The following is a 13346-nucleotide window of genomic DNA, read 5'->3' as shown; positions in this document are numbered from 1 at the left end:
CTGGGAGAACAGCATGATGAATTGCCTGCCGGGTGCAAAGGTTGCGGTCCTCTCAAGACAGCAAGACAGACTTAGGTGCAGTGCTTCGGAGGAGCCAGTGGTCATGGTATACGTAGGTATGCATGATGTAGGGAAATGTAGGAGAGAAAGATCCTGTAGGCCAAATTTAGGCTGCTACATAAGAGATTAAAGTCTAGGAGCTCCACGGTAGCATTCTCTGAAATGCTTCCAGTTCTATGCACAGGGCCAGTTAGATAGGTAGAACTGCAGGTCTCAATGTGTGGATGAGATGTTCAGAGGAGGGATTTAGGTTTGTTAGGAGCTGCGGTACCTTTTTGGAAAGGAGGTGCCTATACAGGAAGGATGGGCTCTGTCTAAACCAAAATGGGACCAGGTTACTGGAATGTAAACTTAAAATCTCATAGAGGAGTTTTTAAATTAAGGGCTGGGGAAAAGCCAAAAGAGGTAGGAGGAGCCCATGGTTTGGACAGACACATCCCTTAGAGGGAGGATTTATTAAAGTGGATATTCTATATCCTAGGAAAGAGGAGAAGACAGAAGTTGATAAAGTACAGGTAGGAAATGAATAGAAAAAGTTTGACAAAAGAAAGTCCCATTCAATTACATCACATGAGGGCAGACAATTAAATATTGACAAATTTTATAGGTGCTTGTTTACAAATGCTAGAAGTCTTAAGTACTGAGATGGGTGAAATTGAGTGCCTGGTATTACATGAGGATATTGGTAATTAGTTTCTCATAATCACAAAATTCCCAATTGTAGTATTTAATTAAAAATACTGAAAAGGTCTCTATCTACACATCAGATCCAGGGGATTTGTAGCAGACTCTAAGCACTATCCCAGTGGAACCTCTGTTATGTTTCTTCCCTAAAGTGATTTTGACCCAAACAGATACCATTTTATCCATTCCATCACTTCTGTACAATGCTGCTCCACCATCTTTTCCTTTACTTCTGTCTTTCCTGAACAGGACATAGCTTCAATACCTCTATTCCGGTCATGACTACTGTTTTACCATATTTTTGTTATCCCTATATCCTGCACCAGTAGTTCTAGTTCCTTCATTTTGTTACCCAGGCTCCTTGCATTGATGTACAGACATCTTATTTGTTTTTGCTTGGCTTCACCCAGATTCTTCGCCTGATTAGGTACAGTCATTCTACTGCCAGTATTGCCTACCTGACTGTTACTGTCAGTGATGTTGGCACTGCCTTTCCTCTTGTTGTCCATTCTCCTACACTCTGTTGTTCCTTTATCCATTACTGTATCCTCTTTTACTTGATTTTCCTTCCGGTTAATGTGTGATGATTACATGAGTATCTCTCAACCATCTCCCCCGAATTCTTAGTTTAAAGTTCTTTTAATGAGTCGTGCCAACCTCCATCCCAGAAGTCTATTTCCCTCCCTACTCAGGTGGAGTCCATCCCATGAGAACAGTCCCTGTGAATGCCTCCCAGTGATTGACCATTCCAAAGCCTTCCTCATAGCCCCACCGCCCGAGCCATCTGCTGATCATCATAATCTTGTTTCACCTTCACTCTCCTTCTCTACAGACAGATGGAATCCCAATCATAGAAGATTAGGGTTGGCAGAGACCTCAGGTATCTAGTCCAACCCCCTGCTCAAAGCAGGACCAATTCCAGTGAAGATCACCTGAGTCTCCCTTTCTTTAAGCGTCTTCCCCAGCCTGGCATAGTCTTTCTTGATGTTTCCAAGTGAGAATCTAGCAGTAACATTTGTTCCCATGTGAAGGACAATTAGTGGATTTTTTCCTGCTCCCATTAGGGTCCTCTACAGCCTCATGTCCACATCCTCTATCTTAGCTCCCAGCAGACAGAAACTCATCTGTGCTTGGGATCAGCCCTGGTGACAAGCGGTCTGTTTTTCTTAATTGGGAGTCCCAGTCACATAGATCTGCCTCGCTCTGGAGTTGATGCAATTCTCCGGCATTCTCCCTTTTGTTCTTTTTTTTGCTACAAATTGTCTTGTCTTCTGTTCCCCCTTGCAACCTTCTGAGAGTCATCCTCTGTCCTCCTGGGGCTCTGAACTCTAGCTATCTCCATTGTCTCTTCCCCTCCTCTTGAAGAAACGAGCTACTAGTCTACTTCCTTGTTCTCCCAGCCTGCCTCTCCCTTTCATTTTCCAACTCAGCAAACCTGATTCTCAGCTCTATTTCTCATTTACTAGCCTGTTTTTTCCTCACCCTTGTTCTTATAATCACATGCCTCCACTGCCACTTTCCTCATCCAGAAATCTAGCCTTACAGTTCTCTGATCCATGCATGCGCTTGCAAGTCCTGAGGTTCCCTTTTAGCCTCCTCTTTCCTTTCCTCTATTAGCCACTCAAATCCCCTTTGAAACTCAGCCATAGTTTCTAGATGCATCTCCAAACTTTGGATCTTCTCTTCCATCAGCCCTACCAGGTGGCATGTCATAAAAATGAAACATCTTTCAAGTACCCCCTCCATAATAATGTACATCCTACATCTTCCACTTCCAGTCATCTTCATTGGGAGCCAATCAGCACTACTACCCACAGTATTGCTAATGCTGTTGGAGGTGGTTCAGCGTTAATGATGGTTGGAAAATTTGAGATAATTCGTTAGCGCAGAGAAGGCCTTGGCCTCACTATCCCTGTTTGTAAAATGGAGATTACAATATCTTATTATGAGACATGTTGAAGCTGCATCCTTTAATGATTATGAAGGGCTGTGAGATCCTTGAGTTACAGGTACTATTTATATAAGAGTGAATTGTTATTGTTGGTAAGGTTTTGGAATGGCCAGCTGGACTAATAGTTTGGAAAGAGTCCCTGACTTCTTTCCTCAGGATCAATAGGATAATTTTCATTTGGAGTGGCAGAATGTTCCTTCCTATAGGCAGTCCTATGTTAGTTGCAGCTGCAGGGGGAGAGGAATACAGGGTTTCAAGCTCAGCTAATTCACATACTTCCAGTGAGCACCAATTATAACCACTTCAGAAAATGCTAACATTTGGGATATTTTTCAGGGTCTTAAGAACCAGACGCAGGTGAAACTGAACATTGTCAGCTGTCCTCCTGTTACAACCGTCCTCATAAAACGACCAGACCTGAAATACCAGCTGGGCTTCAGTGTACAGAATGGAATCGTAAGTTTGTACTTTAATTGTTTATGGCTTTTATGTGGAAACATGTTCAAAAGCTAAATAACTGGAATATTAAAAAAAAAACACCAAATGGTGTGCTTTTTGTGCACTTTGAACCTTTTGAGCTTCCTGGTTTATCAAGTAGCCTTGCAAGCAGTATATTTCAGAGGCAGAATGTTACGTGTGTGTGTGTGTGTAAGTGTGTGTGTAATGTTGTTTGTTGTAGCATGTACCCAAACTCAAAGTAAACATTTGATTTTTAGGAGATTGGATGTCCTAGCATCTGTCTAGCAGAAGGCACAGATGGGAGGGTGAGAGAAGTAAAGTAGCAGTCAAGGATGTGACAGGCTACTGATGTGGGGCATGCAGTGCAGTTAGGCTGTGCCAGTTGTTGAGGTCAGTGAGACCTAAAGTCACAAGCATAAGTCCCATCCCTGAAGTATTCATTGCTGTTGATAGGTTTGAAGAGAAGGGGCTGTTCATAGCCAGTGAAAATTTGTATAGAGCTTGTATGTGTGCTTGAGTCATAATCACTCATTAACTAAGACCATCATGCCATCAGGATCTCTGTTTTCTGAGAATTCAGTTTGTCTGATCTGTACCCATATTCCACAAACACAGTACCTCTATTTTTCCATTTTGATCCCTTGATTTATCAAACCTTCTTATTAAATCTACTGTACGTCGACATCCTTAAATCTACTACCCCTTTGTCTGTGCTTCCTCTGATCTACTATATACCATATCCTTCACTTAACTCTATATACAATCTGGTACTATGCCCGTTAAAACCTTTGCATTAGTAATATAACTTTAAATGTTTGTAACATCTGTGGTGCTTCCCCATTCTAGGACTAAAGAATATTGTAAATACACTGTAAATAAAAGTAGAAGCATTGAATGGCAAGTTTTAAAGATTGTGCCCAATGCACATGCAGTGGAACTTACTTACATTGGCGCCTCTGGAGAAAAGGGTTCATTTTCAGAGGAGTTTCACAATAAATAGAGCATCCACTATTTAAAAGAGGGAGCTAGGAATAAGCCTGCTTCTCATCTTCCACCTACCCTGCCAGTATGATATCTTTTTGCCTACAACTGGCTCTCTGTTGTTTAGCTCTGGTAGTGGTTTTTTTTGTTTTGTTTTGTTTTGTTTTTGATCCTCTTACCTTTTTTTTTTTTTATTTAGGGTATACATTTAATTTGAGCCTCTATTGTGGTGTTTTTAAATAGTTTCCATGCAGCTTGCAGGCATTTAACTCGTGACTGTTCTTTTTAATTTCTGTTTAACTAGCCTCCTCATTTTTGTGTAGTTCCCCCTTTTGAAGTTAAATGCTACTTGTGGTGGGTTTCTTTGGTATTTTCTGCCCTATGGGGATGTTACATTTAAATTACATTATGGTCACTATTACTGGGTGGTTCAACTATCTTCACCTCTTGGAGCAGATCATGTGATCAAGTCAGGCTCAAGTCAGGAAATGCCTCTCCCCTTGTGAGTCTAGGACTAGCTGCTTCAAGAAGCACACATTAATGTATTCAGTCTATCTGGAGATAGTTCAAATCCCCCATTATTATTGGGTTTTTTGTTTTGGTAGCCTTTCTAATCTACCTGAGCATTTCACATTGCAGAGAGATCCTGGCCAGGTGGTCAGTAATATATTCCTATTGCTATACTCTGACTAGTCAAGCATGGAATTTCTGTCTACAGAGATTCTTTGGTACAGTTTGATTCATTTAAGATTTTTTATTAAATTTGACTCTGCTTTCTTTCACATATAGGGCCACTCCCGCACCAGTGTGACCTCCTGTATATTTTGTACTCTGTTATTACTGTGTCCCATTGATAATCATTGTGCCACCAAGTTTCTGTAATACCTATTATATCAATGTTCTCATTTAATAACAGGCACTCAAGTCCACCCATCTTAGTATTTAGCCTTCTAGAATTGTATACAAGCACTTATAAAACGTGTCAATATTTAGTTGTCTGCTTTCATGTGATGTAGTTGAATGAGAATTTCTTTCATTGGACTGTTTCTATTCTATTCCTACCTGTACTTCATCAACTTCTATCCTCTCCTCTTTACTAGGATATAGAATATCCCCTTTAAAAAATCCTCCCTTACTGAGGGCCATTTGCTTCTCCACACCTGTCGACTTGCACAGTTCCCCTCTGAATCCCTCCGAAGCAGTTCTGGAGTGAGCTTTGGCAGTAGGGGGAAGGAATGGACACAGATGGGAGCGTGTGAATCATTTTCCCCCAACTACAGTCAGAAAAGCGAATACAGACTGAGGCACAGTCTGTATTTCTCTACCCCTCGCCACTTCCTCACCTCCTTCATCTTCACATACCACCCTAACTGAACTTTCAATGGTTTCAGAGTAGCAGCCGTGTTAGTCTGTATCCGCAAAAAGAACAGGAGTACTTGTGGCACCTTAAAGACTAACAAATTTTAATGTCACAGCTGTTTCAGTTCATCGTGGTTTGGTTCCACCTAGTGGACATTTACCATGTTCACCATTTGGTGTATGGTCATGATTCAGTTTGAGTTAGTCTCAACATTTTACATTAGTGTTCAAAATGAAATATACCAAATTCACCAAACAAGTCTCAGCATTTATAGTAAGCGGTGAGGAATAAGGAGGCCCTGCAATGCAATTCAGTTATGAAAAGTCACAATTTGGATTTGAAGGCCAAGAACAACTGGCACACGTTTGATTTATATTTTAAAATACATTACTCTAATAATGCAACTCTATTATAATTTGCATTTTAAAAAGCAGAATTTTCTAATGGCTAGATATGTGATTATAAAGGATCACTGGGCTAAAAATAAATAAATAAAAAATACCAGGCACTTTTTCCTCTTGATTCAGCATTAGCTTAGAAAAGGGATAACTTGCCTGAATGGCTATAATTAAATGTCCTCCACTTCTGTGCCATTATCTTGTTATGCATGCATCTGCTAGTTATTTACATAACTCATCAGAACACAGGCTTGCTGTATTTGCTTTCATTCTGCATATCTCCTTTGTGCAGGATGTAAAGCCATTAAATTCCTGAATGGTTTGTAAACAACCTGAATGTATTTAAAAAAAAAAAAGTCTTTTTAGGCTGGGTTTTGTTCCCATAGCACATCAGGCAGACATGTAGGGTTGGGAAGGATGAAAAGCAGGCAACTGCAACGCTTCCCTATCTCTGTAGGATTTAATTTCCTTGCGCAGTGCAGAGCTGTGCTCTGGGAGACACTTTCTGGTGCTCTGCAAACAGTTGGCTGGTCAGGTTGTGCTAGCTTCCCTGGTTTCCAGCTGAGGGAACCGGAGCAAACGGAAGGAGATGAAAGGAGCCAGAAGTAGAAAGTGTAGAACAAAAGCAAACCGTTCTTGTTCCAAAGTCAGCTAAAAATGCATATGTGATGGAAGCAGTGGCTGTAGTTGCCACAGGTATGTTGTGTCATCATGAATGGGGAGGGAGGTGAACATGAGATAATCTCTCTCAAGGTGTGGTTCACCTTTTGTGCAAAAGCTTGGGAGCCACTTGCTTAGAAATGATGGTAGCATTTAAATGTAATAATTCCCCTCTAAATGGGCATTATGTTTATGGTTCATGGGTTATATCAGGTTGGTGTGTGTCCAATCCTATCTTTACTAGTGATATTTATCACTTTTCATCTATAATTTCAAAGCTCTTTACAAAAGAGGGGTTCTGTTTTAAAAGTGCAGTAAAATGGCTGTAACTTAGCAAGTGATTAATATTTTTTTCCTTCATCTTACGCTTCTATATAGGGAATTCCTTCCTTTCATGTATATTTAAGATATACACGTAACAAAATGTGTGCTGCAGGATTTAAATACATGCAGTACCTAACATTCAAAATTATTTCAGTGAAAAAATAAACAATGTATCAGGGTTTAGCCATTTGCTCTGAATAAATGGTTGAAGAACAAAGAATTTAACTGGCAGAGTTTTATTCTTAATGTATTACTGTCCAGTACACAGTGGGCAAACTGGAATAAAACTCGTTATTTATGAAAGCGCTAAGGTTTTCCCTATATTACAGCTTGTCACTTAACACACTGGAAAATCTGTAACAGATGGAAAAAAACCCATACAGATCTAGTTCTATCTTTGTTCTGCTACTTCCCCCCCCACCCCATTCCTCCAGAAAATAGGCTATAGGCCAGAGGCAGGTATACTACGGGGACCCTCCTGCCTGGCCCCTGAGCTCCTGGCCCTGGAGGCTAGCCCCTGGCCTCCCCTTCCCTCACAGCCTCAGCTCAACGCGCCACCGGCACAATGCTCTGGGTGGTGGGGCTGCGAGCTCCTGGGGCAGCACAGATGCAAAGCCGGGCCTGACCCAGTGCTCTGTGCTGTGCGGTGGTGTGGCTGGCTCCCACTGCCGGCGCAGCTGCCTATCCTGCCGCTCTGGGCAGCACAGCTGTAGCGCCGCCAGCCACAGTGCTCCAGACAGTGCGGTAAGGGAGCAGGGGAGTTCGGGGTGGTGGTCAGGGGGCGGGGTTGTGGCTAGTGGTTGGGCGGTCAGAGGGCAGGGAACAAGGGGGTTGAATGGGGGTAGGGGTCCCCGAGGGGACAGTCAGGAAGGAGGGTGGTTGAATGGGGTGGCGGGGGGCAGTCGGGGCAGGGGTTCTGGGGGTGATCAGGGGACAGGGAGAAGGGGTGGCTGGATGGGGCAGGGGTCCCAGGAGGCAGTCAGGAATGAGAGGAGGGGTTGGATGGGGCGGGGTGGGGGAAGTCAGGGGCTTACTACTTAATGGTAGTATCCCTTTTCTGAACTTGCCAATTGAATCGTACTGTGGCCACATGGACTACATGGTATGCTGCCATGTATCTTGAGTTCTGATGGAAGCTTAACACGTTAGAATGCTAAATTTTCTGGTTTTGGTTGTATTCATTCTGGAGATAGCTAATAAAGTCATATTGATCTGAATCTATTTTGGGGGAAGGGAGGGCTAATTTTGGGTAGCATATTTTAGCCCTGGATGCTTATGCTCTCTACAGTATGAATCTAGTCTCCTTGTCAGCATGTTTTTTGTTTGTTGTTCTAGTCTTTTTTTTACTCACACTGATGCAATGGACAAAGCGTTGCAGAACGAGGGAACAAATCAGCATATTGTTCTAGAGCCATTCCCGTTTTTGTCCGTTGTATTAATACTTATACTATCCAATGAAAACAAATGGTCTTTCTGATACAATTATCTATATTTAAACGGCCCTTTTCACTTATTGTGTCCTGATAATAAGCACTGGAAAGATGCTGCTGTCATGATAAACCATAGCAGCTTACATATTGCTACCTACAACAGATTATTGCTTTAACAGCATTCTCTCTCTGGCTGCTTTGCAGAATATGCCCCTTAATGAAGATTAGCTGTTTAAACAGTAGAATGTTAATTTTAGATTTCAGTTCAGTCTGGTGTGCATGTAGGCCCTAAATGGTACATAGGCTTTGTGCTGGCTTTATGTACAGGGGTGAATTGCATCTGTTGCTATCTAAGTCCATTGTGCCAGTCAGTGCTGGATTTTCCTGGGCCGTCTGGGAAGAAGCATGTAATTCTCCACCCAGCTCTCCACCCAGCTCCCTTCCCACATATAGATAGGTCACCCCTTACCTCCATGTGCCCATGGCGCCCCACTTGCCTGAAACCCTCACCCATTAACCTGTTTGTGAGGCTGCAAGGCCTCTGCTGCACCAACGCCTGGCCTGGATCAGGAAGCCAAGAGGTGGAGCCAAAGCACAACTTTCTAAGCAGAGTGCGAGGTAAGGCAGTTAGACCATTCATTCTCTCCCCACTGGTGCTGGATTTAGATGCAATGAAGAATTGAAGTGATCTGAGCAGCATCTGTCTGTTTGTGTGGTGTGGAGACCCTATTACATACATGCCTAATGCTGCCACTGTCTTTAATTCATGAGAGACCAGTTCACATCTACAATCAGGCTCACCCCATTGTCACTGTATGGTCTCCTCTGAGGAACTAATGTTGCTTAACTTCCTAGTTACCGGAGAGTGATCATTACAGTGGTGCATTCAGCATTTCCCCCACCGAGACAGTGCTTCTCCTCTGCAATGGGCCCTGCCTCCAATGGCCAGCGACTGAGGAGCCCAAAAGGCTGTCTTGCAAATACAGGAGCAGCGGCATGGGCCAGTGCTTAAAGCACTGAACTTGAGATAGAAAAATCTGTGCCTATAGTTATGGTTCTGTTGACACCCACCAAGTGCAAGGCATGGTCCTTGTCCTGGTTAGATCAGATTCTAAAATGAGGGTAAATTATTACTGCTTTCCCTCACTGCTTTCCTATTGTGAAGGCTTTTAATTCTCTGATGTTTGTAAAGCTCTATCAGAGCATCAGATGGAATATGCCACAGAAATGCAGACTTATCATTGCCTTTGTGCTTTAGGGCTGACCGTTCACCTTTCCGCTTGCTTCTGAAAGCGTGTACTGTAAGTGGACCTGTTGTCTGCAGCTTTTTATAGTGAGGAAAATGTATTTACAGGGTTCTTTGGGCACGTGATGGCTTTTTCCTGTCTGATTATTATGTACAAATTCCCTGTGGCAGGTAATAAACTTCTAATTTTATTGAAAAATCTTGTTTTGATAAGAGAGCTGGACTAAATGGATGTACTGCAGACTGGAAGATTTTGTCATCTGTATGATTAGAAGGTAAAAACTGTCTGTAAAATGATATGTTCTGTGGGAGTGAAATCAAGGTTGCAATTCTGTGGATGGCTCCGCTGGCTCCTTTAACCATGAAAGGGTCGCTGAAGTGGTTTATGAACCACAGCAGAACCCTGAGATCTAATTACAGCCTATGTGTTCGATGGCACCACTCACACTGTTATTTACAATACAGATGAAAATATCTTTCAAAAGGCTGAAGGAGGCTGCTTTCACAAACAAGGAGCAATGACTAGAGAGGCATTTTCTCTCCCTTATATTGTGTGAGCTTTGACAGACTAGGAAAGGATTCCATTGTTTGTGGCATTGTATTTAGAGAGAGAGGGTTCTAAGGAAATTGCCAATATTGTGAGGATATTTTTCATCCACGCAAAGCCTTTCAACTTGGGCACTTCCACTGCTTCCAGCTTGCCCCATTGCCAGTGTATTGTGACTGTATCTGAATTAGACTGCAAAGTCCTTGGGGTACATGCCATGTTTTATTATGCTTATATTTAGCACTGAACAAAATGCTCAGAGCTCAACAAATTAATGCTTGACATGTGATTATAATAAGGATAGTGACTGCAAAAATTGCCATTATGGGATTCTATACAGTATTGATTCTTTCTCAGCTAGGATCACCTTTCTTTCTCAATTTACAAATCAAAAGACAATTTTACTATTGTTCTCAGTTTACAAAAGATAAACTGTTCAGTTTTTAAAATCTAACTGCACCTCCGATATACAAAATCAAGCCGTGCCCTTCCTGACTCTTACTAGGAGACAGAATAGACCCCAGCACAATCTTCTGCACAGTGTTGACTATGAAAAAAGACAAAATTTACTACATTTCTTACCTGACTGTCGCTGATATACCGCTGTTATTTGTCTGTTAGAAATAGAGAGGAGTGAGTGTGGTATCTCAGGGCTTGTCTACACTACCGTGCAGGGGCGATCTAAGATACGCAACTTCAGCTATGTGAATAGCGTAGCTGAAGTCGTCATACTTAGATCTACTTACCACGGTGTCTTCACTGCGGTAAGTCGACAGCTGACACTCTCCTATCGACTCCGCTTGCGCTTCTCATTCTGGTGGAGTACTGGAGTCAATGGGAGAGCACTCAGCGGTCGATTTCATGTCTATACTAGACATGATAAATTGACCCCCCGCTGGCTTGATCGCTGCCCGCCGATCCAGCAGGTAGTGTAGACAGGCCCTCAGATACTGCTGTTTGGGAACTGCTTGTAAATGTTTTTGTAGTGGGGATGTGGCTGTCTTGGCTCTGCACTGCTTTGTTTAGAGCAGTAGAATATGGAGATATGTCAGTGACATGAAAGGAAAACTATTGACTTGGTGCCATTGTGATGTATTTATTTTTTTGTCCAGCTCTAAGAATTTCTGTCTTAATGTAAAATCTGTGTCTCTGTTCCTGTTCCAAATATGCATTGTATTTTTTTCTTTGACTATGAAGGGCCACATTTTTGGCCTCCCTTCATGTGCATGCAATATACATGTACCTGATTAAATAAAACAGTTATGCAGTATAGAGAATTGCACTCTATTCCAAGCAGGGCATAAGGATTTTGCACTTCTTTGGAATTTATGCATCTGAAAAAGGGCATATTGTAAGCAAGAGTAATCTAGATTTAGCTGAGTGAACTGAATAGTCATGTATGCAGCTAGACTTTGGGGTTAGGATTACAATTCTCCAACTGGGGCAGGCCTGCCTTGAGAGCGAAGTATTAGCTAGCTAAGTCTCCATTGGCGTGGGGGAGATGAAATGCAGGTGGGCTAATTAATAGATCCATGGTGGTATAGTATAATAGGCATTACTAGAGCTAGTTCAGAACTACTGGTACAGAAGGAGAACTTCTGCTTTGAAGGTCAGCCTCCACTCTGTTCATATTCCCTGTGCGATCTGTGAAGTAGGACTGCTGGCTGGCTATGTGGTGTGGATCATGTGGGACTGGGCTGATGTGACTCACCCAGAACAGGACACAAAACACAAGGGATTCTGATTTTACAGGTGAAAGGCAATGATTGGGGTAGAGAGATGTCCTTTCTGGAGCTGCAGAGGCACTTAAGGCTGGGGCAGGTCCATGTGCACAGAAGCCAGGAACAAGATTGATTGATTTAGTGCTCAAAGCAGGTTTGCTTTTAGATAGGGGAATTCCATATTTAGACCATAGCCCATTCTGGCAAATTCTCTAAGCTTTGCAGGGTGCAGCAGAGATAATCGGAGCGCCTGCACTTCCTAGGATAGGCCTAGTCTAGACTAGGGCTCCTGATCCTGTGCTGAGTGCCTCCAATGCCTCCTTCAGTGCCAATCTAGACACTCCACAAAAGTCTATTCTACGATACAAACGATTATAGTTTCCCCTATGCTGAGTCCTTTTTAGGAAACTATATTGAGAACTAAGCTGAGCCCTAGGGTAAACCACAAACCTGTGATTATCTTGTCTGACCTCCCCAATGACCTTTTCCTCCCTGCCAGCTGCTCTTTTTGAATCAGACACATGGGACATGTTAAAAAGCCTTTTCTTCTTGACTTTAATGAAACTTGAAACTTCAGCACTGGTGTAACGTCCGACCATGCAAGTTGCTTTTAAATTCCTTTGCTGCAGGGGAGTCTTGATGAGTGACCATTCTAATCTAAACTAAAAATAAAAATGGGAGAGAGATGAAGTAGGAAGCTGTTCTTTTCAGTATATTTCAGAACAAATATTTTCTGACAGCTGACAGATGTGCCATTTTTTTCCCTCTTATGTTTTGTATTGTATTTTTCACAAGATTAAGGTAGACAATTAGTTGGAAAAAAAAAGTAAATTTAAACAAAGTTCCTCTAAATGTAAATCTGTTGAAGGACTCCACCTATCATACAATTTCCAATCTCTTTACTAATCCCTATTGTACCATACTCCCTACTCCCAGCCCGGAACTGAAACTGTGAAAGGGATTTTGTTAAATATTTTTACAATCACATACTTCATAAGGGACCTCTACTCTGAATTAATTATCCATTTTACAGCCTGGCTCAGCCCTCTTCTTGTAGTAACGGGACCCAGGCTGGGTCCCACAGGCTTCTAAGTCAAGTGGGTCAGAGTGAGTCTACTCACTGGTCATAGGTCTGGGTCTCTAAGGTGCACTCCCTAGCTCAGATCTCTTATGTGAGCCATTCCCTGAGACATGGGAGTCCACAGTCTGCCTCAAATCGGGTGACCAGATGTCCTGATTTTATAGGGACAGTCCAGATTTTTGGGGCTTTTTCTTATATAAGCTTCTATTATCCCCCACCTTCTGTCCCAATTTTTCACATTTGCTGTCTGGTTAACGCTAGCTTCAAACCTCCTGAACACCTTAGGCCTGGTCTACACTAAGGGGGGGGGTCGAACTAAGGTACGCAAGTTCAGCTACATAAATAGCGTAGCTGAACTCGAAGTACCCTAGTTCGAACTACTCACCTGTCCAGACGCCGCGGGATCGAAGTCCGCGGCTCCAAGGTCAACTCCGCCACTGCCGT

General features: G+C 42.6%; 1 protein-coding gene across 10 annotated transcripts in view; it reads left to right on the top strand.

The window, feature by feature from the left end:
- Positions 1-13346, top strand: part of APBA2 (amyloid beta precursor protein binding family A member 2) — a 228795-nt gene that overhangs the window by 205037 nt on the left and 10412 nt on the right. For all 10 annotated transcript variants that reach the window (XM_044980042.1, XM_044980041.1, XM_044980032.1 and 7 more), the window contains one exon: positions 3032-3151. In XM_044980042.1, coding sequence (XP_044835977.1) covers positions 3032-3151 — 120 coding nt within the window. The remainder of the gene's footprint in view (positions 1-3031; positions 3152-13346) is intronic.

This window comes from Mauremys mutica, chromosome 11, assembly GCF_020497125.1.
Source record: "Mauremys mutica isolate MM-2020 ecotype Southern chromosome 11, ASM2049712v1, whole genome shotgun sequence".
NCBI lineage: Eukaryota > Metazoa > Chordata > Testudines > Geoemydidae > Mauremys > Mauremys mutica.
Note: the sequence above shows the minus strand (reverse complement) of the source record. Positions and strands in the feature narration are given on the sequence as shown.